Source organism: Colias philodice, chromosome 24 (genome assembly GCF_061535455.1).
Source record: "Colias philodice isolate Cphi_HAF_F1 chromosome 24, ilColPhil1 Martin Lab GWU primary, whole genome shotgun sequence".
Taxonomy (NCBI): domain Eukaryota; kingdom Metazoa; phylum Arthropoda; class Insecta; order Lepidoptera; family Pieridae; genus Colias; species Colias philodice.
The window spans coordinates 890,720-916,408 of NC_143109.1; the positions used below are offsets into that span (position 1 = coordinate 890,720).

General features: G+C 34.2%; 1 protein-coding gene across 1 annotated transcript in view; it reads left to right on the forward strand.

The window, feature by feature from the left end:
* Positions 1-25,689, forward strand: part of LOC149477596 (muscle calcium channel subunit alpha-1-like) — an 81,912-nt gene that overhangs the window by 50,627 nt on the left and 5,596 nt on the right. Inside the window, exons 12-42 of the mRNA XM_089710441.1 lie at positions 529-644; positions 1,246-1,348; positions 9,533-9,684; positions 10,031-10,241; positions 10,870-10,990; positions 11,306-11,391; positions 11,508-11,608; positions 11,845-12,005; positions 12,359-12,509; positions 13,482-13,617; positions 14,214-14,380; positions 14,692-14,779; positions 14,983-15,090; positions 16,278-16,330; positions 16,409-16,546; positions 16,628-16,742; positions 16,823-16,953; positions 17,341-17,566; positions 17,918-18,016; positions 18,420-18,452; positions 19,699-19,884; positions 20,150-20,252; positions 20,965-21,122; positions 21,564-21,661; positions 21,739-21,827; positions 22,256-22,396; positions 22,768-22,933; positions 24,272-24,443; positions 24,836-24,938; positions 25,233-25,308; positions 25,376-25,459. Coding sequence (XP_089566567.1) covers positions 529-644; positions 1,246-1,348; positions 9,533-9,684; positions 10,031-10,241; positions 10,870-10,990; positions 11,306-11,391; positions 11,508-11,608; positions 11,845-12,005; positions 12,359-12,509; positions 13,482-13,617; positions 14,214-14,380; positions 14,692-14,779; positions 14,983-15,090; positions 16,278-16,330; positions 16,409-16,546; positions 16,628-16,742; positions 16,823-16,953; positions 17,341-17,566; positions 17,918-18,016; positions 18,420-18,452; positions 19,699-19,884; positions 20,150-20,252; positions 20,965-21,122; positions 21,564-21,661; positions 21,739-21,827; positions 22,256-22,396; positions 22,768-22,933; positions 24,272-24,443; positions 24,836-24,938; positions 25,233-25,308; positions 25,376-25,459 — 3,872 coding nt within the window. The remainder of the gene's footprint in view (positions 1-528; positions 645-1,245; positions 1,349-9,532; positions 9,685-10,030; positions 10,242-10,869; positions 10,991-11,305; positions 11,392-11,507; positions 11,609-11,844; positions 12,006-12,358; positions 12,510-13,481; positions 13,618-14,213; positions 14,381-14,691; positions 14,780-14,982; positions 15,091-16,277; positions 16,331-16,408; positions 16,547-16,627; positions 16,743-16,822; positions 16,954-17,340; positions 17,567-17,917; positions 18,017-18,419; positions 18,453-19,698; positions 19,885-20,149; positions 20,253-20,964; positions 21,123-21,563; positions 21,662-21,738; positions 21,828-22,255; positions 22,397-22,767; positions 22,934-24,271; positions 24,444-24,835; positions 24,939-25,232; positions 25,309-25,375; positions 25,460-25,689) is intronic.

Here is a 25,689-nt window from a genome sequence, read left to right on the forward strand (position 1 = left end):
CACACATAGAGCTAAAAACACGATAGAAGCTCTCATAACATAAAGCAACATTGTATTGGCTCTACGGCATAATATAAAGCGATTAACACGATAGAGGCTCTACCACACGAACCCACATAGAGCACGCAATACCATAAAAGCACTACCACATAACAAAAAGCAAATTACATTGTAGAGGCTGTTCCACATAAACACACATAGAGCAAGCAACACCATAAAGGTATTTCCAACACCATAAATCAAGACTCGACCATAAACATAGAGCAATGTACACATTAAAAGCTCACAACATAGAGCACACAACACCACAGGATCTACCTCTACCAGACGTATTCAATGTTATAATGTTTCTCAATTTATTATCTCGCTTCTTTGCCTTCTCCCCGTGGTTGCTGCAGAAATCACTCTATAGTGATAAGGCCGCTCTTTGTGCTTTTGTTTATTGTAAATAGTTATTTTATGTACCTGGTTTATTGCACAATAAAGTGTTAAATAAATAAATATTGGCAAGTAACAACCTGTACACAGGTGAACCGTCGCACGAAGCGCGCGTGTCGTCGCGCGGTGAAGTCGCAGACGTTCTACTGGCTCATCATCGTGCTCGTCTTCCTCAACACCGTGGTGCTCGCCAGCGAACATTATCAGTATGTGATATACTGATTATAATCATTATCCATACTAATATTATAAATGCGAAAGTAACTCTGTCTGTCTGTCTGTTACTCAATCACGCCTTAACTACTGAACCAATTTGCATGAAATTTGGTATAGAGATATTTTGATACCCGAGAAAGGACATAGGCTAATTTTTACCCCCGGAAATAGGATAGGTTTTTATCCCGGAAATCCCACGGGAACGGGAACTATGCGACTGCGCGGGCGAAGCTGCGGGTGGAAAGCTAGTAATAACTACTTATTTTTTCGTGCAACTTTTTAAGACTGGCTGATTATTTAATTGTTAAGGAAAACACGAATAATTGAACCATTACCTTTTTATAATTATTAAACTACTGTCGCAGATGCTGTAGATGTAGATCTAATGCAGCTACTAGTTACTGAAGATGGTTTAAAAGTAAATGAAAATTAAACGGTGGATAGACCGCTCGAATTTATTTCGCAGCCTTTTATGAAAAGTTTGTAATAAGTTATATTAATATAAAAAAAAAATAAAAGACACAAACGTGATAGAATTTAATAATTTAAATAAAGATTTACTTTACCATAATTTTGTAAATCTAATTCCAGTCAGCCGGAGTGGCTCGACTATTTCCAAGAGTACGGTAACGCGATGTTCGTGGCGCTGTTCACACTCGAGATGTTGGTCAAGATGTACAGCTTGGGGTTACAGGTAATTACTAATTTATTTATTATACAATAATGTGACAGATAATAAAATATTTTACTAGATAATATTATTGTTTATCGCATTTTATGTGATGGTTAATTGATAATTTTGATGAAAATTGTAAATCAAAGAATGTGTAAGTTCGGAGTACTCTAGTGCAGTTCTGGGGCCACTGTTTTATATGATTCATATAAATGGCTTTTTTGTTGTTGTGATTTATGTTAATAAGTTGAAAAATTGTCTAGAATTACATTTTCTCACAATTTTGGGTTTCTCGATGGTGATGGAATGAGATAAAGTTAACATTTGATATTTTCAGTTTTTATAGCATTCAAAATGCTTTACGAATTCGAACAATTCGGGTTCGAATCCCACCTCGTGGTCGATTTTTGTCTATTCTTTATTTTATATGAAATTAACATTTCCTTTTCATTTTTATCTATACATATAATAAAATCGTAGGAAAGTCAAAACTGTACATTGAATATTTTTTTAAAAGAATACATAATCCATGATCTATAATCGATATAGAAGCCAAAAACATAGTTTTTAGAATTTTTGTCTGTTTGTCTGTTTGTCTGTTTGTCTGTTTGTCTGTATGTTTGTCCAGGCTAATCTCGAAAAGTACTGCATAGATTGACTTCAAATTTTGCATGAATATTACTAACAGGTCGGGTGAGGCTTTTTTAAACATATTATCATGCTATCACCTCCGGGGGAGGAGCTGTGAACCTTTTTTTTTTTACGTATTCCGTGTATTACGACAGCGTACAATCTAAAGACTCATGTTTAAATGTTGGTTTCGGGTAAGCCATGCTATTATCTAGCTTTACACAATAAAAACTATGTCATTTACGTAATTTGGGCAGAGAATCAGTTTAATGAATTTATTAGTATACAAATTTGAAACAGCGCCATCTATGAGATTTCGTAAAAATCAAATCAATTTACATGTTAACACTACTGAACACAATGTTAAAAATTAATAATTTAAATATAATTATGTTATTTATTTATTTAACTCTTTAACCCATATCTTCCCTTCCCTATAAGGTGCGCTTATAATTCGTGTGAATATACTACATTTTTAAAAGTGAGGGTAGATGTTTATTATTTTAAGTCAAACTAGACACCATTACAGTTAATCTAATATTGATTGTGTTCATTGGTTACATTTTTAAAAATCTTCGTGTTTTAAAAATTCGATAACGAGGCGGGACTCGAACCAGCATTCTTTAGTGGTCGAATTTTTTCTATTCTTTATAAATTTATTGTTTATGAATTTATATTTATAAACAATAATACAAAAAGGTTAGTTCGTTGATAATTATTATTCCTTCATCATTTACATGTTGTAAGTAAAAATATACTTTGACTGTTAATACTTTTGTTCAGTATTTACCTGTATGATTATTGCTTGGTAATTAATATATTTTCATGTCGTATACCTAATTAAAAACATAAGTTTGATGTGAAACTAGCTGGATTTATTTTTACACACTCACAATCTTATATTTTGTGTTAATGTTAAAATAGTATTAATAGTGTAAATCATAATATTTTTTCACAATTAAAAATATTTCCTTTTTTTGATGGTGTTGGCATCGAATTAAACCGCGCTGTCGTTTCGTTCACAAAAAGTGAAGTTATGAGGACCGAATATGTAGCCGCCTCAACTTACGGAAACGAGAGTAACCTGCGTTGTCTGTTAGTTATTGTATAGTCGAATTTAACGTTACATGGAAATTGGCATCTAATTATATGAATAATACTTATATTAAATCTGTAGAGGTCAATTCTGTACATGAAATATATTTCCTAAATAACTATCACGAGGTGATTAGGGATCGACACTGACGCCAAAAATTTTTGTCCGTCTGTCTGTCTGTATAACCGTTATAGAAACAAAAACTACTCGAAGGATTTAAACGAAACTTGGTACAATTATTAGTATGAAAGAAATGTTCTCCATATTATGTAAAAAATATCTCCCGACATCATAATTAATGTCTATCTTTTATGGTTGAGCTTAAGAGTTCAAAGCTTTTTGATTATATTTGTCTACTAGCTGTGCCCGCGACTTCGTCCGCGTGGAATAGTGACTATGGGACCTATGACCATGGGCTCAGGGTGGGGCAACAATAATTGTTTTTATTTTCATGCTTCCACTCCCACGCCCACTCCCAGGCCCACGCCAACGCCCACGCCCACTCCCCTTCACAATTGGTACCTACCAGATCAAAGCCAGGGTAAGCGCCCCACCCAGCCCCACCGTGGCTACGCCCATGCTGAATTACTACTTAACATACAATTATTGAGTAAATACGTACTACCATAAATAATTAAAAGAATTGTTATTAAAATTTCTTACTAAACTGAGCTAAAAAACTTACGTACCAACTTATTAAAGAAAATCAAGAAATGAAATGCCTAACCTATACCAAATAGTTACTACATAATATTGTAATTAAAAATTATGATTAGTATATAATATCGAAAATCAAAAAAGAAATGCCTAACTAATTCTACGTAAAATTTCTTTTAAATTATGTCATATTATTTTTTAGGAACCAGGGGGGGAGAGGAGCAAATTCTATTTCCTTCCTTTCTTAAATGGATGTTTTTAATAATGTATGGTGTAGCCACTGATCAGCTTAATCGATACTCAATTTTTATCAAATCCAGCAACAAATCCAAATTAGATGTTTCCTGTCTCACGCACGTAACTAAAGGCTGAAGAGAGAGAGAGGGAGCACGTAATTTAACCGTTTAGACGAAGAAAAGTGTATAGAAAAAGGAATAAATAATTTCATAAACTTCCCAACGATCTTTAAAAATAAATTATTATATCATTTTTTTCATTCCCACTTTTACCCCTATGTAGGTATAATAAGTGGATGAACCGATTTCGATACAATTTATCTAAGAACCAGCGTCGGAAAATATGCTGCCTAACAAAAAAAAGCCGCATCTAATTCGGTTTACCTGTTAGCCAGCTACGGTGCCATAGACAGACACACACACACACACAGAAATACATAGCAGTCAAACACATAACACCCGCCTTTTTGCGTCGGGGGTTAAAAATATAATACGACATAATTTAAAGGACATTTTGTGTGGAAAATTTACCTATTAGAAGTAACCATAATGTTAATTTGACCCCGCCCCCCCTACTACCTCAGCTTACCCCCAAACCCTTGGGGAATTTTGATATGATCATCTGGACATGTAAAGGAATAACTGTAGCGTATAACAGATAAATTACGTTTTATCGTACACTGTACAGTGTACAATAGAATGCCTTAGCAAATGTTCGCCGTGATTACTTATAAATTGTCATAACTTTTTTATTTATGAACCGATTGACATGAAATAAACACTAACTGTTAAATGAAGATTACCACAATACATTAGTGAAAACCGCATCTAAATCGGATAAGTCGTTTCTGAGATTAGCGTGCACAAACATACAGACAAACAGACAAAAAAATTTTTAACTACAGTTTTGGGTTCAAAATCGATTTAATAATAACACCTGCTAATTTTTTTCTACATATTTTCATTGTACAGACATCGCTTTTCCACAATTTTATTATATGTATTGATGATGATGATGATTGATGATTATAACACTCTCAGTCCGTTTTAACTTAATTTTTATTTACTCGCATCAGTGCCACCTAAAAAATCTTTATATCGAAATTCGAGCAAAGCTAAGAAAATGAGAAATAAGAGTTCTCAAGGATCGTTAGAGGTAAGAGGCTTACTATTGACCGAAAACAACATATTGTGTTATGCCGAGAACCTGAAACCGCTTCACAACGAGAATTGCGGCTCACAGCTGACCGCGAACGGCATGTACTATCCTGTGAGACTGAAACCTTCACTGAGAGGGTATAACGTCTCACAGCTGATCGCAAATGGCATATTTTATCTCGATAATCTGAAACTTTTACTCAATATGAAGACCGATTGACAAATGATAGGGTGCACCATAATATTATTCGATCTCTTGAAGATGAACATGAGCATAAGCAATGATAAGCATAAGCAATAGAGTAGGGACGCGAATATTACCATTATTTGAGACAAGATTATTTGAGACAAGTACGATTAATAAGTTTGTTTAATGAAAGATTAAGAATTGAAACTATTTGGTCTCTTGAAACGGACGAATAGCGAGAGGCCCGTCTTACTGTAGACAGATTTCGACAGTCTTAATGACTTAAGAGGTAAACATAGAAGATCAATCTACGAATTCGGTGGTGTGGTCCGACAAATATAAAAGTGGGTTTGCTTATAACCTCACAATTGATTACAGATCATCTTCTGTATAGGCGATATTAACGTAGTATGTTCTTTTTGTAATGCTTTAAAGAGGAGTAAGGAGTCGGCTTTCGTTTGAAGATACACCAGAACCTTTGAAATCACTACTTTTAGAGGAACATGTGCAATCTAAACAGTTCTTAGACAATATTCGCTCTTATAGTAGTGCGTTTTAAATGATCCTTTGGTGCTCAACAATTATCAGAGGATCCTTTCATGCTTACTTTTAAGATACAAGGTCAAGTTTATCATTTGATAGGATCCCTTTTGCCTGAAGGCCAACCTAAGTTTCTTCAAATATATTTTGTATTCGACTACAACGAATAGTCGAATACAAGAAATCAATATTTCTCGAATTTAAAATATTACAATTTTTCCTACAGTAGGGCGACGAATGTATTTTCGCATAGTAACGGAGGGGAACTCGCGGGGGGTCAAGTGACGCGGGCTACGTACCACAAACATGCTTAGTTTGTTGTACCGAGCGCGAAAGAAAGTCATCGTGTTTTTAGTAAAATTACTATGTAAACTAACGTAATTTAATACTTAGGTACATATTATATAATGATGCGCTCAAACTGTTAATCTACATTTAATTTAGATTATTATTTGAATTACTAAGTAATGTAGAATTTAAATCAAATTCATGTTTTCCTCAGATTTTCGATGTCCTCCGATTTTAAGATTTTCTAATCAGAGTATTCAATTTTAATGTAGTTTATTTTTATAAGAGACAATTAAGATCATTCAAAAATAAAGTGTCACGTATTTTTTTTAAACGACGAATGACGAAAAACGACGTAATCGCGGACGAAGTCGCGGGCAACAGCTAGTCTGCAATAAATTTATTTTTATTAAATGACGAATTGCAATTGAATAATATGTAATTGTAATGAACATTGAACGCTGTAATTTCCTGTAATTAAAGGTGCAGTAGATCATGTAATTTAATAAGATGTAATAAACGTGTAAAGGATATAATTCTATAATAAATAAATCCATACTAGTAATATTATAAATGCGAAAGTAACTCTGTCTGTCTGTCTGTTACTCAATCACGCCTTAACTACTGAACCAATTTGCATGAAATTTGGTATAGAGATATTTTGATACCCGAGAAAGGACATAGGCCACTTTTTATTGCGAAATATGTACAATAATATTATGTAGTAGTTAATAATATCAAATCTTTTTTATTTCTTACTTTTCCGTTTTTGAAGTCGGTTGTTTTTAACGCAGTTATTTTTATTTAATACTTTTTAGTGTATTTTTCAACACGAATCAAACGAGCCCAAACTCGATAAAGTTGAGTCAATATATTACTGAGTTCCTATGGCCACCTTCCGATTCCATCATCAAATCAGCTTCATGTCATGATAATGTTTCATCGCTATCAAATTTACATACGTATACAAAATTTCAGCTCAATCGGTTACCGGGAAGTGAATCAAAGTTACTTGCTACAAATCAACTTAGTCATCGAGTACAGACAAAAATGCTCATAAAATAAAAACTACTGGGCCTATCCGAAAAAACATACGGTGTACGGTGTACATACATAAAAAAAAATATACCGGCCGAATTGATAACCGCATAAAATCGCATGGAGAGCTTAATTTTCATTAAAGGCTCTAATCGCACGGAAAGCTAAATTTTCACAAAAAAGCTCTAATCGCACGGAGAGCTTAATTTTCACAAGAAGCTCTAATCACACGGAGAGCTTAATTTTCATAAAAAGCTCTAATCGCACGGAAAGCTTAATATTCACTAAAAACTAATCGCATGGAGAGCTTAATTTTCATTAAAGGCTCTAATCACACGGAAAGCTTAATTTTCACAAGAAGCTCTAATCACACAGAGAGCTTAATTTTCACAAGAAGCTCTAATCACACGGAGAGCTTAATTTTCACAAAAAGCTCTAATCGCACGGAAAGCTTAATTTTCACAAAAAAGCTCTAATCGCATTGAGAGCTTAATTTTCATAAAAAGCTCTAATCACACGGAAAGCTTAATTTTCACAAGAAGCTCTAATCACACAGAGAGCTTAATTTTCACAAGAAGCTCTAATCACACGGAAAGCTTAATTTTTCACAAGAAGCTCTAATCACACAGAGAGCTTAATTTTCACAAGAAGCTCTAATCACACGGAGAGCTTAATTTTCATAAAAAGCTCTAATCGCACGGAAAGCTTAATATTCACTAAAAACTAATCGCATGGAGAGCTTAATTTTCATTAAAGGCTCTAATCGCACGGATCTTAATTTTCATAAAAAGCTCTAATCACACGGAGAGCTTAATTTTCACAAAAAGCTCTAATCGCACGGAAAGCTTAATTTTCATAAAAAAGCTCTAATCGCACGGAGAGCTTAATTTTCACAAAAAGCTCTAAACGCATGGAGAGCTTAATTTTCACAAAAAGCTCTAATCGCACGGAGAGCTTAATTTTCACAAAAAGCTCTATTCGCACGGAAAGCTTAATGATCACAAAAAAACTAATCGCACGGAGCTTTATTTTCACAAAAAACTCTCATCGCATGGAGAGCTTAATTTTTCTCATTAAGCTCTAATCGCACGGAGAGCTTAATTTTCACAAAAAGCTCTAATCGCATGGAGAGCTTAATTTTCACAAAAAGCTCTAATCGCATGGAGAGCGTAATTTTCACTAAAAGCTCTAATCGCACGGAGAGCTTAATTTTCACAAAAAACTAATCGCACAGAAAGCTTAATTTTCATAAAAAAACTCTAATCGCACGGAGAGCTTTATTTTAACAAAAAGCTCTAATCGCATGGAGAGCTTAATTTTCACAAAAAGCTCTTATCGCACGGAGAGCTTAATTTTCACAAAAAGCTCTATTCGCACGGAAAGCTAAATTTTCACAAAAAAGCTCTAATCGCACGGAGAGCCTCATTTTCACAAAAAACTAATCGCACGGAGAGCTTAATTTTCACAAAAAGCTCTAATCGCATGGAGAGCTTAATTTTCACAAAAAGCTCTAATCGCACGGAGAGCTTAATTTTCACAAAAAGCTCTATTCGCACGGAAAGCTAAATTTTCACAAAAAAGCTCTTATCGCACGGAGAGCTTAATTTTCACAAAAAACTAATCGCACGGAAAGCTTAATTTTCACAAAGAGCTCTACTCGCACGGTGAGCTTAATTTTCACAAAAAGCTCTAATCGCATGGAGAGCTTAATTTTCACAAAAAGCTCTATTCGTACGGAAAGCTAAATTTTCACAAAAAAGCTCTTAATCGCACGGAGAGCTTAATTTTCACAAAAAGCTCTAATCGCATGGAGAGCCTAATTTTCACAAAAAGCTCTAATCGCACGCAGAGCTTAATTTTCATTAAAGGCTCTTATCGCACGGAGAGCTTAATTTTCACAAGAAGCTCTAATCACACGGAGAGCTTAATTTTCATAAAAAGCTCTAATCGCACGGAAAGCTTAATATTCACTAATAAAAATAACTGCGTTAAAAACAACCGACTTCAAAAACGGAAAAGTAAGAAATAAAAAAGATTTGACATTATTATTTACTACATATTATTTATATGTGCTATTTATTAAAAAGGTTTGATGTCGGTTCACGGGCTTAATACTAAGTGCTTAATGTTCGGCACCAACTTCCAACCTATTTAATAAATAGCACATCCATACTAATATTATAAATGCGAAAGTAACTCTGTCTGTCTGTCTGTTACTCAATCACGCCTTAACTACTGAACCAATTTGCATGAAATTTGGTATAGAGATATTTTGATACCCGAGAAAGGACATAGGCCACTTTTTATTGCGAAATATGTACCACGGGCGAAGCCGGGGCGGACCGCTAGTAAACAATAAATTCTCAATATTCCAGGGTTACTTCGTGTCCCTGTTCAACCGGTTCGACTGTTTCGTGGTGGTGGGTTCGATCAGTGAGATGGTGCTCACAAAGAGCGAAGTGATGCCGCCACTCGGGATATCTGTGTTGCGATGTGTTCGACTGTTACGAGTGTTTAAAGTTACCAAGTTAGTTCTGATTATTTAGTTTTTTTTTTTAATTTCGAGTTTGTTTTGTTGTATTCATGCTACACGACTGTACTGTAAATCATCCTTTGAAATCAAATGGAGTGAATGTATTTTTAAATTATCAATTCTATGTTACTTTTGTGTTATCAGTTTATTGTCACTTTTAACTATTGTACTGAAAGCTGAGTGATGATAAAGCTTTACTAAAAAAAGTATTAGTACAAAATCGTAAAGATTTTGTTACGTTGCCAAAATTTATTCAATTAGTTTCTTTACTTGTACATCATGATTGTCATTGTGACAAAATAATTTAAAACAAAAAAAATACTTTTTATCAACACTCCAGGTACTGGCGGTCGCTCTCCAACCTGGTAGCCTCCCTCCTCAACTCCATTCAATCCATCGCCTCCCTCCTGCTGCTGCTGTTCCTCTTCATCATGATCTTCGCGCTCCTGGGGATGCAGGTGTTCGGGGGGAAGTTTAACTATGACCCCGTGGAGGAAAAAGACAGACATAATTTTGATTGCTTCTGGCAAGCGTTACTGACGGTGTTTCAGGTGAGATAAATAAATAAATAAAATATATATTATAGGACATTATTACACAAATCGACCTAGTCCCACAGTAAGCTCAATTAAGGCTTGTGTTGTGGGTACTAGGCGACGATAAATATAATATTTACTAAATATATATATAGATAACACCCAGACCCAAGAACAAATAATTGAGTTCATCACACAAATATTTGCCCTGACCGGGGATCGAACCCGGGACCGTCGGCTCAGTAGGTAGTTACATTACCACTGCGCCAACCGCGTCGTCAGGTCAGGATGGTTAGAGATAATTAATTAACAATTAGATTGAATTCTGGGTTGGAAATAATATTTTTCAAATCAAACTGGATGAGTACTGCCACGACTATATTTGAATTTGCAATCATTATTTTTAACTGAAAATATTGTATGTGGACTATCTTCTCCGAAAAAAACGTAATTTTTCATACCCATTTTACTACTATCATTATACAAGCCAAAAGTTCTTCAATATACAGTTTCTCCTATTAGACTGTGCACTTAACACAAGATCCTAAAAGCTGAATACTATAACGATCATACTAATAATTTTGTTTTCTAGAACATAATTATAGACCAAGACCTTAATATAATTTTGATCAAAATGTTATAGATCCTAACCGGCGAGGACTGGAACGCAGTAATGTACGAAGGTATCAAAGCATACGGTGGAGTGGGCACAGTTGGGATTGTCGCTTGTATATACTTCATCATTCTCTTTATTTGCGGCAATTGTATCCTTTTTTGGTCAATAATATTGATGTACATCATTATTTTAAGAGTATACTCAAACATTTGATATCGCAGAAATAATAGTAAGTATAATATCGTCAGTTGTCTGTCTTCGTAGTGGTAAGAGACTGATGTTATTTTGAACACAAAATTAATACTTTAATAAGTAAAAAAATAGGTCAAGCGGTAGTTGATACTTTATATTAAGTATCTGTGAAACGTTTTATTTTACTTTTATCACATATACACTAACTGATATAATATCTGAACAATTAAATCTTAGATTTTATCATCAATAGTTACCTGAACGGAAACAGATATTCTGCTAAATGTGTTCTTGGCTATCGCCGTAGACAATTTGGCAGATGCCGAATCATTAACAAATATAGAGAAAGAAGAAGGTGTAAGTATTAAAATCCATAAAATTAAATTCATTAACACCGATACAAGAAGTAAAGATAACAATTATTTAGTTAAAGTTATCAATCATAATAAAATAAATATTGAAATAATTTTTAGCAAGCTCCAGAAGAAAAAGAAGGTAGTGTTGTAGCTGAAGGCGGGCAAGCGGATACAGATGATGAATATATTCATGATGAAGATGTATATACTAGTGATAAGTATGTTACAGATTATATAACATATAGTTCATTAACAAGTAAAAAGTTAGAATTAAAAATAAATAGGTATTCAATAATTCTTTGAACAATAGATTGAAAAAAGAAGTATTAAGCATAGTTATTATGAAAAGATAAATATTGATATCGCAAAGATTTATGAAACTTATCGATAACTTTAATTTAATTTAACAAACTCAAACATAAAAAATTAAAAATACAATATTTTTAAAATATAGTTCAGAAAGGGAATACGAGGAAGGTTCGGAAGGTGAGAACCAAGATGAAATAGATGAACAGGATGAAATAGTTGAGGATGAGGAAACTGAGGAGAGGCTGGAGGAGGAGCAGGAACAAGAGGACGTGGATATGATGGATAGCCACCAGAGGAATCATATAGGTAAGGATCTAGGTAAAAAGATTTAAAAGAAATATATGAAGTACTTGATTATGATAAAAGTGGATTTAGTTACATGAAGTATTGATTGTTTGAGAGAATATTTCATATAATATATTGTTTAATTTAAATTGAATGTATGCGTGTGTATAAAAATTGGAAATGTATTGGCAAACTGAGTGCGATCAAAAACTATTGAACTGATTTATTGGAAGATCAAGGAGAAAGAAATATATTTGAAAAGGCTTTTGTATTAGTAAAGAATTTATAATTACCAACAAATGCAATATTAAATGGTGAAGAAATACAACTCATAGCGGTTGAAAGCCTCTGCAAAGCTAACCACAGTAAAATAGTGAACACAGATTACGAAGAAGAGCCGCGTTTGAAACGCAAGCCGACCACGTCCTCGGCTCGGCCGCGCAGGCTCTCTGAGGTCGATATCCAGAACTCCGCCAAACCGATACCCGACGCTTCTTCATTCTTCATATTTTCCAAAACCAACAGGTTAGGGCCCCCGGCGACGCTCGCTTTACTCACTCTCACTTTATTTAGATGTTTCTTTCTTATCTGCATTTTAATTTTCCGATTTGACGATAGCTTTACTATCTTAACCGGCACTTCTCACTTCACACCTGTTTATTTTTGTTTTGATTTCGGTTTCTATGCGATCGACGGCAACTTATACACTTACGCCTGTGTTATATTATTTACGGCTATTATTATTTTTATGTATACGGTTTATCCGATCACGTAGCGACACGCGAGGTTCCCGGCTAGGCACGACACGTAATAATGGATTTAAGTAGACTATTGAATTATGTTTCTATCGAAGACGGCGGCGAGGAGGAGGAAGGGAAACTAGTAACGGCCCGCCCGCGGCGGATGTCCGAACTGAATATGCCCAATCAGACGCCGCCGATACCGAACGCTAGTAGTTTCTTCGTATTCTCACCGACGAACAGGTGATCGGCGATAGAAACCCCGTGTCTCATTGTAAACCAATTGGCGTTGTCTGCTACACTTTCCGATCTGTCAAATGTGCTATCCCGCTCAATGCTCGTTCCTCTTTGCACGTCTGTTCCCCTTGTATTATATTATTGCCGAAATCCCTCTGAATCAAAATTTCAACAATGAGATTACAGGGTGAAGGTGTTCAGTAGATAGGCTTTAGTTCGATAAAGTTAGCATGATTTAGAAGAATAGACTTTAGATAGATATACATCATAGAACACTGTATTACACTTTTTTGAAATGATATCCTTATGAATTTTATTTTGCATGTTTTATATAATCTCTACTATTATTTATGTATCTAATAACCGTGTTGCATGTATATGCTTACTTTCATCGAAATGCTTTTGTGTTTCAATGTGTAATTTTGATAACAAAATTTCTTCTCTTTTTATGATTATCGGTGTTGTGTTCGTTTCACTGTCGTCTATATTTTCATTATTGTAATGATGTGCCTGGTGTTAGGTTTCGGGTGTTATGCTACAAGTTGTCGGCATCGTCGACGTTCGGAAACATTATATTGGTGTGCATCATGCTGTCGTCCGCCATGTTGGCGGCTGAGGATCCCTTGGATGCAGCACAAAAGGGTTTCAGGAATTATGTAAGGCAAATGATATTTTTATCTAACCCATAATATGTAAACTTGTTTAAACATCTAATTGTTGTATAAAAGTGAAAAAAGGACCAATACCTAATCTTTATTTTGCAAAAGCATAGGAAAACAGCTATTTATAAACCTTAAATTACAAGCAATGGCTGTTCTTCAAAACATTTTCGATGTAATTTCAATTAATAACGCATTACCATGCATATGCATGAGAGATATATCTATGATCACAATATAATAAAGAAGCTACTTTGTATAAACAAAAAAATGTGTGCGTGTACTAGTGTATACACGTAAGAAGTGAAACTTCTTTATGACTTTTTTTTTTCAAAAAATAATTTACTATATGCGACTTTACAGATATACGTCGAATCAAAGATGGCGCGTAACAGAAAAATGTTACGCGTAACGAAAAAATGTTACACTAAATTTTTTTCCAACCCCGATAAAGAAGTTTCACTTCAAAAACTTACAGCACTTCAAAATGCATTTGTGTGTTTTGTGTCTATTTGCGAACTATTTAAAATCCGAGTGTTATATTTTCATAAATAATATATGACATTACTTACCGAAAACATTGTAACCCGTAGCTATTAAGCCAGTTCGACATCTTCTTCACGGGCATCTTCACGCTGGAGCTGTTCCTGAAGCTGGTGACGTACGGACTAGTGTTGCACCCGGGCTCCTTCCTGCGCTCCGCCTTCAACGTGCTTGATATGCTCGTTGTTTGCGTCTCCCTCATCTCTATGAGCTTCAAGTGAGTGCAATACGTCTCTTTCTAAGCCTCCTTCATTACTAAAAACTTCAAGTGAATTTTCTACTTGTAAGATTCCCTCATAACCATGATCTACAGGTTAAACTCAACAAAAAAGTACTAAATTTCATACCACTCAAGTAATATTCTCAATAACCTTATCTTTTCCGTTACATAATTGTATTACGTAGATTAATTTAATGTATTTGCACATTTTAAATGGCCTTTCATTCACACAAATCATATTATACATCTTAACAAATCATAAACATTTACACATACCGGTATAACACTATCATTTTTATATCTTCCAGGTCCGGTAGTATATCGGTGGTGAAAATATTACGAGTGTTCAGGGTGTTAAGGCCGCTTAGGGCCATCAACAGGGCCAAAGGTCTCAAGGTCAGTATTATTATCAGTTTCAATCTTTCACAAATTGGATTAAAATAATATATCTAAAATAAATTCAAGATTTGATATAACTACTATTAATAGAATGGGGTTTGAAACTATGAAAGAATTAATGATAAATAAGAAATAATGAGTTTGATCTGAAACTAGAATACTGTCAACAAGCACCTGATACACATTTTACCTGATTGTAGCACGTTGTTCAGTGCGTGATCGTTGCCATCAAAACGATCGGCAACATATTATTGGTAACGTCCTTACTGCAGTTCATGTTCGCAGTCATGGGAGTGCAAATGTTCAAGGTAGGGGGCACTTTGTTAAGCGATCTACTCCTCGTACAGTCTCATCACGTGTGCCAGTTTATAATTATCACAGAAATATCACTATGTTCATTTCTACTTACACGATCTTTTACACCTTTGGGTACTTCTGGGCTTCTCTCCTCATCCAGTCTTTTGTGTTTTTCTTTTTCCATCTTCATGGTTTTTGTCTTTGCATGTGTTTATATTGTGTTAATACTATTATTTCTATACTTTTTATACATTTACTTTATCTTCGTGTGTTTCCTTTCATCATCTTTTATTTCTTAACACTGATTTATAAAATATTATAGGAAATTAATTTTCAACGGCCAACGCATTAACAATTACGTTTCCAACTTCATCGTAACCCAAAGGTGTACTGGACAGTTCCAAACCGACCAGACTAATAACCCCGAAGTTTCATAGAACATAACCATTCCCCCTACCTTGGCGTTTAGTAGATTATTATCGATCAGGTGTCTAACAATACACGTTAATACCTACGTAGATACCATAATATTACCAGAGTTCATGTAAAAGCTCAATGTATTAAAATGTGGTTGCTTTTGCCCCTATGTCCCGTCGCTGCGTGCTGGCCCGGACCCTTGCCCGGTAACGTATGTCCACGAACTAACTCGCACGATCCTGTAGTATGTGGTCAAATGTGTGATAGTAGCGATTAAGACGATAGGAAATATTATGCTAGTTACGTATTTATTGCAATTTATGTTCGCTGTCGTTGGTGTACAGTTGTTTAAGGTAAGAGTTTAACTGTGACAAGTAGGTGATGGCTTTTAATGTTTCATGTCAATTGGTATTTCCAAATATTAATTGTGTATGTTTATTTAAAAAATAAAATCAATTGGACGACATTAATGTGCTGTTTTTTATATAATATGTTCGAAACTAATTTATTAATCAATATATTTAACAGCAGTTCTTGCGATTGAAATTGAAGATGTTTTATTTTTGACATATAAGATAAAAAATAAAATAAACATTGAATTAAATTGAACAGCTTTAATAATGTGTTAAAAATAACTTTTTTAAATGTTAACGAATAATTAATCAAAGCCTCTAAAAGAATAACGAATCAAATTAAATATTTGTTAACTAGCTTGTCGCATGATAATTGATTAACTCTTATTAATTCTTATAAAACGATTGAATACAAAGTTTTGTTTCAGGGTAAATTTTTTAAATGTAATGATATTTCCAAAATGACAAAAGAAGAATGTCAGTAAGTATAAATAAATATTTTTTCGAAGTTTTGACTTGGCACTGTGACAAGGTTTTTATCAAGTTAATGTTATTCCAGGGGAACATACTTAGTGTTTGAAAACCGTAATTATGTTGTAAGAGATAGAGAATGGAAGAGAAATGATTTTCATTTCGATAATGTTATGAAAGGGATGCTCACTCTCTTCACTGTATCCACTTTTGAAGGATGGCCAGGGTACGTTCATATATAGATGATTTAATTAATTTATCATAAGATAAAATTATTTGGAATACAGTTCATTTTTGTTTATTTCAGGTTACTATATGTATCTATAGATTCAAATGCTGAGGACCGAGGTCCTATCACTAACTTCCGTCCAATTGTCGCTGCGTACTATATTATTTACATTATTATAATTGCCTTCTTTATGGTAAGTTCCAAAATGTGAAATATGACGAACATATTTTAGTAAAAATAAAAAGAATTTAAGTTTTAACTAAAATGTTTTAGGTGAATATATTCGTCGGTTTCGTCATAGTGACATTCCAGAACGAGGGTGAGCAAGAGTATAAGAACTGTGAGTTAGATAAGAATCAGAGGAATTGCATAGAATTCGCTTTAAAAGCTAAACCTATAAGGAGGTAAGTACTGTTAAAAGTTGGGAAAAAAAGTTACACAAGAAATAGAAAACATGTTTCTACTCATGACTACATGTATTCAATTGCAAATGATCTTTATAGTTCATTTTCAGTTACATTTTGATATTTTTCTTCATCAAGTTAATAAAATCATTTTAGAAGATTTTGAACAAAAAATTTCTTAACTAAATGTCGCTACTTGTAAAAATTCCATATTTCTGTAAACAGTTCAATACCGAACACTCATATTAAAACCAGATAGACAACTGACGACGTGGTTATACAAAAGAAAAACTGCTACAAGCGATTTAAAATACCCATTTCTAAAAAACTGACTGACATTCAAAAACAAAAACTGAAACTAAAAATCGCTAAACTCCACCAAACCAGATACATCCCGAAGCACCGCATCCAGTACAAGGTGTGGTGGTTCGTGACGTCACAACCCTTCGAGTATGCGATCTTCGTATTGATCATGATCAACACGATCACGCTCGCTATGAAGTACCACAACCAACCGGTGGAATATAGCAAAGCGTTGGATTTGCTGAATATGATATTCACCGCGGTTTTCGCTTTGGAGTTTATTTTCAAACTCGCCGCTTTTAGGTTTAAGGTACGTGGCACTGTGTTTAATTCATCTTTAATCATTTTTAGATTTAAGGTGCCAATATTATCTTAACATTTTCATGTATTTTCTTTATTAATGCGTAAAATTCATTTAATTTAGTGTGTAGTATTATGAAAATAGATAACGTAACTTTGTTTCAAATATGTTTTTAACGTTAACCTTTTTAGGGAAGATACTGTAAAACTTGCAATGATTTTAATTCACTTTGCTGAAGTTTTATTTCAAATCATAATAACATTTCTTAGTCAGCTGTAACAGTACCACGTACTAATATCAAAACATCGTATACAAAATGCAGCATCTATTTGATAATAATCAACAAACATACATTTTCAGAACTACTTCGGAGACGCTTGGAACACATTTGATTTCATCATAGTTCTGGGCAGCATCATAGACATCGTTGTGTCTCAAGTAAACGAACTTAAGAATCAGGTAACTGCACTCAGCACTTAGACAGACACTCGGTAACACGTTGTTTTGTAGATAATGGTGCAGAGTAGATTCTTTATTATAATTGTAACTATGTATTGTATAGCCAATATTTATTACTTTCGTGCTCTCTTTTTATCTATCGTTGAATATTCTTTTCTTTTATAATTTTCATAAATATAATTAACCATATTTTATTTTATAGTATGATATGCCGTCATTTTTGTTACAAATTTTAATTTTAAAACTTAGTATAATTGACAAAAATCTAAATATTCTTCTAAATATTCAAAAACTGCACCATTAGAATCAAAACAACCGAGTTACTGTCCCGAGCATGGACGACATGGATGTTGTAATAACAACGGTATTTAGATGTTGTAGTTACTGATCGAACGTGTTTCAGGGGAGTGGCCCGCCGAGAGCGCACGTTGTTAAGGTAAGGGTAATCGATGTTTTTGATGACTTGATCAAAAATTGCGATGAATTTAATATAGAAAATGGGGTAGATGATGGTAATTTTGAATTAGTAAGTAAAAAGGACTTTGGTGGCGCGATTATTTGTGATAACATAGGTTTTTGGAGGACATTTTAATCGTTTTTCTGGTGTAAGTATTGGATACAGTTCTACAATTGTATTTTAGCCGCAAAATAGAGAACAGTTTTAAATTTTAAAGCAATACAATAGTATCAATTAAACCTATGTATTTATTGAATTGAATTTTTTTTATCATCATAGAATCAAAATTTTAAACGAATGTCAAAGTAAGCAGGATATCTTATTAAATGAATTTTTGATCAAGTCTACCTTTACAATATTCAAAACAATATTATTATGACTTTTAAAATTCTTATCTTCTAGTCTCTGGAACTTTCGTCAATGTAACTAATGGTTCTAAGCTTTATATGTTGTCGACTTTTCAAAAGGCTTTTGATGTCGAAGTATGGGACAGTAACGGTGAATAATTAGTCCATGATAGCACTACACGCTCAAAACACTTTAACATGATCACACACTAAAACAAAGTGCTTTTAATATAAATAAAGAAGAAACTATTGGACGTATCGTTCAATTTGCTTCAAATAAACATAGACACTGTAATATGTATTACAATAGTTTTGGCTAAAGTAAAGTGCTTTAGCACTGTAGATAAATCACAAGTCTCAATAAATACACAGAGACCGCTCAAAATGCTCAATTCACAAAGCTTTCACCATGGCTACTTAAATATTAAATTACTTTTTGAAATAAAATCAATTACTGGTATGATATTTTAAATACTACTGTATATTTAATAATATGAGGATGTGTGAACAAGCTAACATAGGCCACAATGAGGCAGGAATCAATTTAAATTCAAATTTTTATTTCAAATCATAATAATATTTTCCTTGTTTTTAAAATTGGTAATGTACCTAATATCACATATTACAGCAATATTCTAACATTTTTAAAGCTCAAACTCGATCAATCATCTCAATATTCAACAAATTTGATCTCAATTAGTGTTCACTTACAAAAAAAACGCTATTATTAAATTTGATCTTTAATTTTTTATCATTTGAATGCTCAAATGATGAATGAAACTCGAGGCGGGTTCGAGACCCGTCTCGTGATCAAATTTTTTATATTCTTTAATAATTTATACGACTATTATCCCAAAAACACCGCCACCACATTCCAGGAGAGCTCGATACCATCCATAAACTTCTTCCGTCTCTTCCGAGTGATGCGTTTGGTGAAGCTCCTCTCTCGTGGTGAGGGCATCCGGACCTTACTGTGGACCTTCATCAAGTCCTTCCAAGCGCTGCCATATGTGGCTCTGCTGATATTGATGCTGTTCTTCATTTATGCTGTTGTGGGGATGCAGGTATGTTGCTGGAATTATATTATCATGGTAACTAGTTAAATTCATTTTTACTTTACATCGTTTTTTACTTCATCTGTCTCAAGATTTACCTAGGATCAACAAATAGTCACTTTTACTATTGGCAATTCCCTTGGTGCAAACTTATACGTCCAATAAAATATGAAACAGTCAAATAAAAATACATCCTGTGAAATTTCAAAAAACGGGCGATTAAAAAATATTTTTTTAAAAAGGGTTTAAAAAATCGGTCTTTTATGAATTTCAGGTGTTTGGTAAAATAGCAATAGACGACGAAACGCCGATAACACGCAACAATCACTTCCAGACGTTCCCACAAGCCATCCTTGTTTTATTCAGATCTGCTACAGGTAAACCTTACAATAATTAGAACATTCTAGAATTATTATATTCGGTTGTTTATTCATGTTATCTTATGAAACTTCTATTAGTGGTATTTACAAAAATCTATATTTAGGTTATGTCAATGATATTTTTAACATTTTCTGATTATTTTTAACTCTTCAGGTAAACATAAAAGGCGAAAGATTTATACGTTTAGGTAAACATGGTCACTTGTTAACGCGATGTCGCTTATTTTTGTTATCGTCTTCTTAAACATTTCAAATTTTAACGTAACCTGCGTATTTGAAATTAAAATTTTGTTATGTGTCTTATCGTTAAATTAAACTTTTGTTTTAATTATTGGATGATTTATACCTATAGTGACGTCATCGTCGCAAACATTATTATACTGTGGTGGACAGGGTAACATCACACATCTCGACTTTACGCACTAATCTTTACGTGTATTATTTTCGTGAACACTGCAATATTGCCGTGATCAACTTTACCATCTCGCTTGCAGTGTAATGACACACATCTCATCAGTACATGTTACACAGTACAAAACTATACTGTGTAACATTATCGCGTCGTCTAACGTCGTAACTTCACGCATCTCGCACGCTCGTCTATTTACTCTGTCGGGTTTTCATTACTCACTCTGGTCTATGACGCCATAATATCGCGGTAATACATTACGTCGCATTTACGTATTATACGTGCACTTTATGTGCTTAGGCGAGGCGTGGCAGGACATAATGATGGGCGTGTCCCCCGAGCCGGAGGTGCGCTGCGACGCCAACTACCGCGACGAGGGCGACGACGCGGCCGGCTCGTGCGGCAGCGTGCTCGCCTTCCCCTACTTCATCTCCTTCTACGTGCTCTGCTCCTTTCTGGTGAGCCACACACACACACTGCCCCAAAAACATTATACCACAAACACAACCGTATTGCGTGTGACTGCATTGACTAACACACACCAAGCCACAACAAACTCACAATACCGGAATAATGGAAGAGATCACTCTTTAGTGATAAGGCCGCCCTCTGTGCTAGTTTAGCTATAAGTTTTAGTTTTAAGTAATTTGTATAACTAGCATAGTAAAGTGTTATAAATAAATAAATAAATAAATACCGCGCCATAAATACACAATATAAAACACCTAAAAATACAACACCTCACTTCGACGCAAAATACTCACAACACCACGCTTATACACAATATACAACACCTCACTACGCCACAACACACTCATTAGTCATTACTTACACACTATTGTGAAATTTCATTTGATATTTGTCACGAACGATGACTTAATTTTAAAACTACCTTACAGATTATAAATTTGTTCGTCGCCGTCATTATGGATAACTTCGACTATTTAACTAGAGACTGGTCAATCCTGGGACCACACCACTTAGATGAATTTATAAGGTAATCTTCAATTAATTATTATTAAACAATAATCATAATTCGATTCATTTTCACATTTAAATATTTTTTAATTTCAGATTATGGAGCGAATACGATCCTGATGCAAAGGGTCGAATAAAACATTTAGATGTAGTTACTTTGTTAAGGAAAATTAGTCCGCCTTTAGGTAAGTTTTAGTGTATTAAATTTAACGTTACTAGTTATCCCGGCAAACGTTGTTTTGTCTTCCTTTTATCACTAAGAGGTATGAAAAATAGATATTGTCCAATTTTCAGCCTTACCTGATGTGCACAAAATTTCATGAGAATCATACAAGCCTTTTCGAAGGCGTATAGGAACGAACATTGTGACACGAACATTTTATAATATTTTTGCACATACTGCTCAAACGATACTGTCTTTCAACGCCACCTTTAATTTTTTTTTCACGAAGAAATTTTCACAGGATGTTTGGAAGTGGTCGTATGATAGATACTACCACTTCCAAACATCCTGTGAAAACTACTCCTAAAAAATCACTCTGTATACATATACAGCCTGTTATTTGTTACAACATGTTATAATAATTTGTAATGATAATATAATATTGGCTAGGTTTCGGCAAGTTATGCCCGCACCGCGTGGCGTGCAAGCGTCTCGTCTCCATGAACATGCCGCTCAACTCGGACGGCACTGTGCTGTTCAACGCCACGCTATTTGCCGTTGTAAGAACTTCGCTCAAGATTAAAACTGAAGGTAATCTAATAATGCATTTTTACAGATGTTTCTACGTTTTATTTTACGTCTTATATTGCTAGGTTCTTAGTTTCTTTATCACCATTTTTTCCCACGACTCTCAAAAGATCCTGTCCTTTTTATTATCTTTCCCTTTTTTTTTGCCACGTCCATCTTGCCTTGTTTAAATTCTTTCAGATTTATTTTCACCGTTACTTTTCTTCCTTTTGTTGCATCTTCACAAGCCCCTTATAATGGATTTGATTAATATTAAAAATTCGTAATCTGACTATTTTTTACGTTTTTAAGTTCTTTGAATAGTTTTAGTTGTATTTCGTTTTTTGAACATGTTGCATGACACTAGAAATTAACAAACATTATTTACCCTTCAGGCAACATAGACGACTGCAACACAGAACTAAGAGCAGTAATCAAAAAGATCTGGAAGCGCACATCACCAAAACTGCTGGACCAAGTTGTACCACCGCCAGGAGACCCGAATGAGATAACAGTTGGAAAGTTTTACGCTACTTTCCTCATACAAGATTACTTCAGAAGGTAAGAAAAGGTTATCTGGGACATCGTGACTAAATTCTTAATGCCCAGTGTCGACAAATTGATACAATTTTTATGAGATGCCATTCTTATGTTGTGGAATTCGATTTTCTTACGAGTGGTCTAATTCTGACATTATTTCATTAAAATATAGCCCTGTTATGTAAGAAAAACGAATCAGTTAACAGTATAGGAATGGTAAAGTATTTAATTAAACATAACTTGTTATATAAGTACATAGGTAAGATACAAATTTTATATTTCAAAATTATTTTTTAAGCGCACACAATTTTTTACTATTTTAATTGGTTTTATAATGTTTGAATTATTGATATTATTTAACCTTGTTTATTTATGTTTAGTTCAGTTTAACACTGACGTGATATTTTTGTTCCATAGGAATCACGCGTAAGTAACGCATCAGACAAAGTATGTTGTTAGGCAACAGAATGTACCCTTTTAGTTGTAAACTCTCGGCAGTTGTTATAGAGACTGGTGTCGCTAGAACTAAATTTAATGCTACGAAACAGATCATTGGAGGAGTTGATTGTATAGATGTTTTCGATTGTACCCCGCATGGTCCCGAGAGATTTCACGAAGTTAATACTTTATTACCTTTAAACGTTTTGGCGCCTTTGACCGAACCCTTCACTAAGCTAACTCCTTCAGAACTGTAAACAGGCATGTCACTCGGAATATGCTCCGATTTATTATCGATCTCCCGATTTTTTCATTTATTTTTCGTTCAAGTGCCTCACGTTTTACATTTATTCAATGTTGTGTTCTTTGTGATTATTATTTTTTTATTCACATGTTAGTTTTGAATCAGTGTCATCAATTATCGCTCACTCGTCAAAAACTTCAAAGAATAGATGATTTTCGCCTAACAAAATAGAAGCTTAAGATTTTGATCGAGATTTTAAAACAACACATTGCAAATAGCATATTAGAGGAATCAACTAGTTGCCACTAGTTGCAGACTAGCTTAGCTCTCAGATATAATAATACATTTGCACTAGCTTTTATTTTGGGATAAAATGTAAGTATTTCTCTACCTCTGAATGAAGCTTATCCTGATTTCCTGGGTCCATTGGAATAAACATAAACACAAATAAAATGCACATAATCGAAAAAAGTACACTACACTTAGACAAACATCATTTCAATCAGGTTCTTTGATAGCAAACAAAAATCTTGATCATTCAATTTACATACATAAATAAATCAACAAAGAAGATAGGAAAAATAAATAGCTCCTTTTCCAAATCAATTCCCTAAACACACAACACCAGGAAAGCAGGATGCCAAAAACCAATATTGACTCAAATGTATCGGGTAAAGGTTCAAAAAGCGCAAAGAGCAAGAGACCAGGGCCAATGCAGGAGAAGCGGCTCAGCAGATGACGTTACAGGCTGGACTCAGGACGTTACATGAAGCGGGACCGGAACTGAAGAGGGCTATATCTGGATGTTTGGATGATGTGGATGCTAATCTCGATCTGCCGATGCATAGGGTAAGAATGAAGATTTCGGTTTATTATCTATAATTAGAATGTAGTTTGATATTGCGATAGATGATTCTGGTTTTAATTTTGAATGATCTGTGAATGGATTATTATCATGTAGTTGTGACGTTGAGATATGTGATTTTGGCTTTAATTTTGATGATCTATGAATGGAATATGGTCATGTAGTTGTGGATAATGCGATAGTAGTTTTAGTTATATTTTGATGATCTATGATAAGAAAATTGTACGCCTAAACAAGGCTACTTTCTGAACAAATAAGTAATGCAGAAATAGATGTAGATGCAAAAGTATTGTTAATTAACGTTTAATTTAAAGATATGTCAGTAGTTAATTTGAAAAGTATTTTTTGTCTTATGGTGAACATTTTAATTTTACAGCGAAACCATTCATTATTTGGTGGTGTTTGGTCAAGTATACGACGTCACGGCCCCAATAGAAATAATATGAACAGACCACGGAAACCAGGAGAGCCTCCTTTAGGTACGTCCTTATACGGATAAAATCCATACTTAATATGTATTATAAATGCGAAAGTAACTCTGTCTGTCTGTCTGTTACTCAATCACGCCTTAACTACTGAACCAATTTGCATGAAATTTGGTATAGAGATATTTTGATACTCGAGAAAGGACATAGGATAGGTTTTATCCCGGAAATCCTACGGGAACGGATTTTTCTTTGAAAACGTGGGCGAAGCCGCGGGCGGAAAGCTAGTGTAAAATAAACTTGCGTTTGATTATTCTTCGTGATTTAAAGTACCCTTTGAATTTACAGAAGCTGTTGGTAATCATCTTAGTTCTATGATGCAGAAGGAATATGGAGTCGGACCACTGCCTCTCACACCTAACTTGTAGGTATTATTTTTTTTAGATTTACTAGTGGGAGAATAGTTTTTAATTGTCTTTAATAATATACAGGGCGAACGGACAGCCAAAAGAACAGATACCGATGCGGCCGTTAATATTAAATGGAGAATCGGAAAAGATATACCAAGTGCTCGAGTAAGTACTTAATACAGTAACACGTAGAATAATAAAGTGCAATAACAAATTTGATGGTATACGAGTAAACTCATGGAACATCGCTTATTGTATTGCAGAAGAACAACAAACAATCTAAAGAACGCTATTTATCAAGGTAGTTAACGTGTGATTTTCGAGTGATTTCCGTAGCCTAGCCCCTTCCGCACTAACACTAACTAACCACTAACGCCTTGCGCACGCTCACCGGA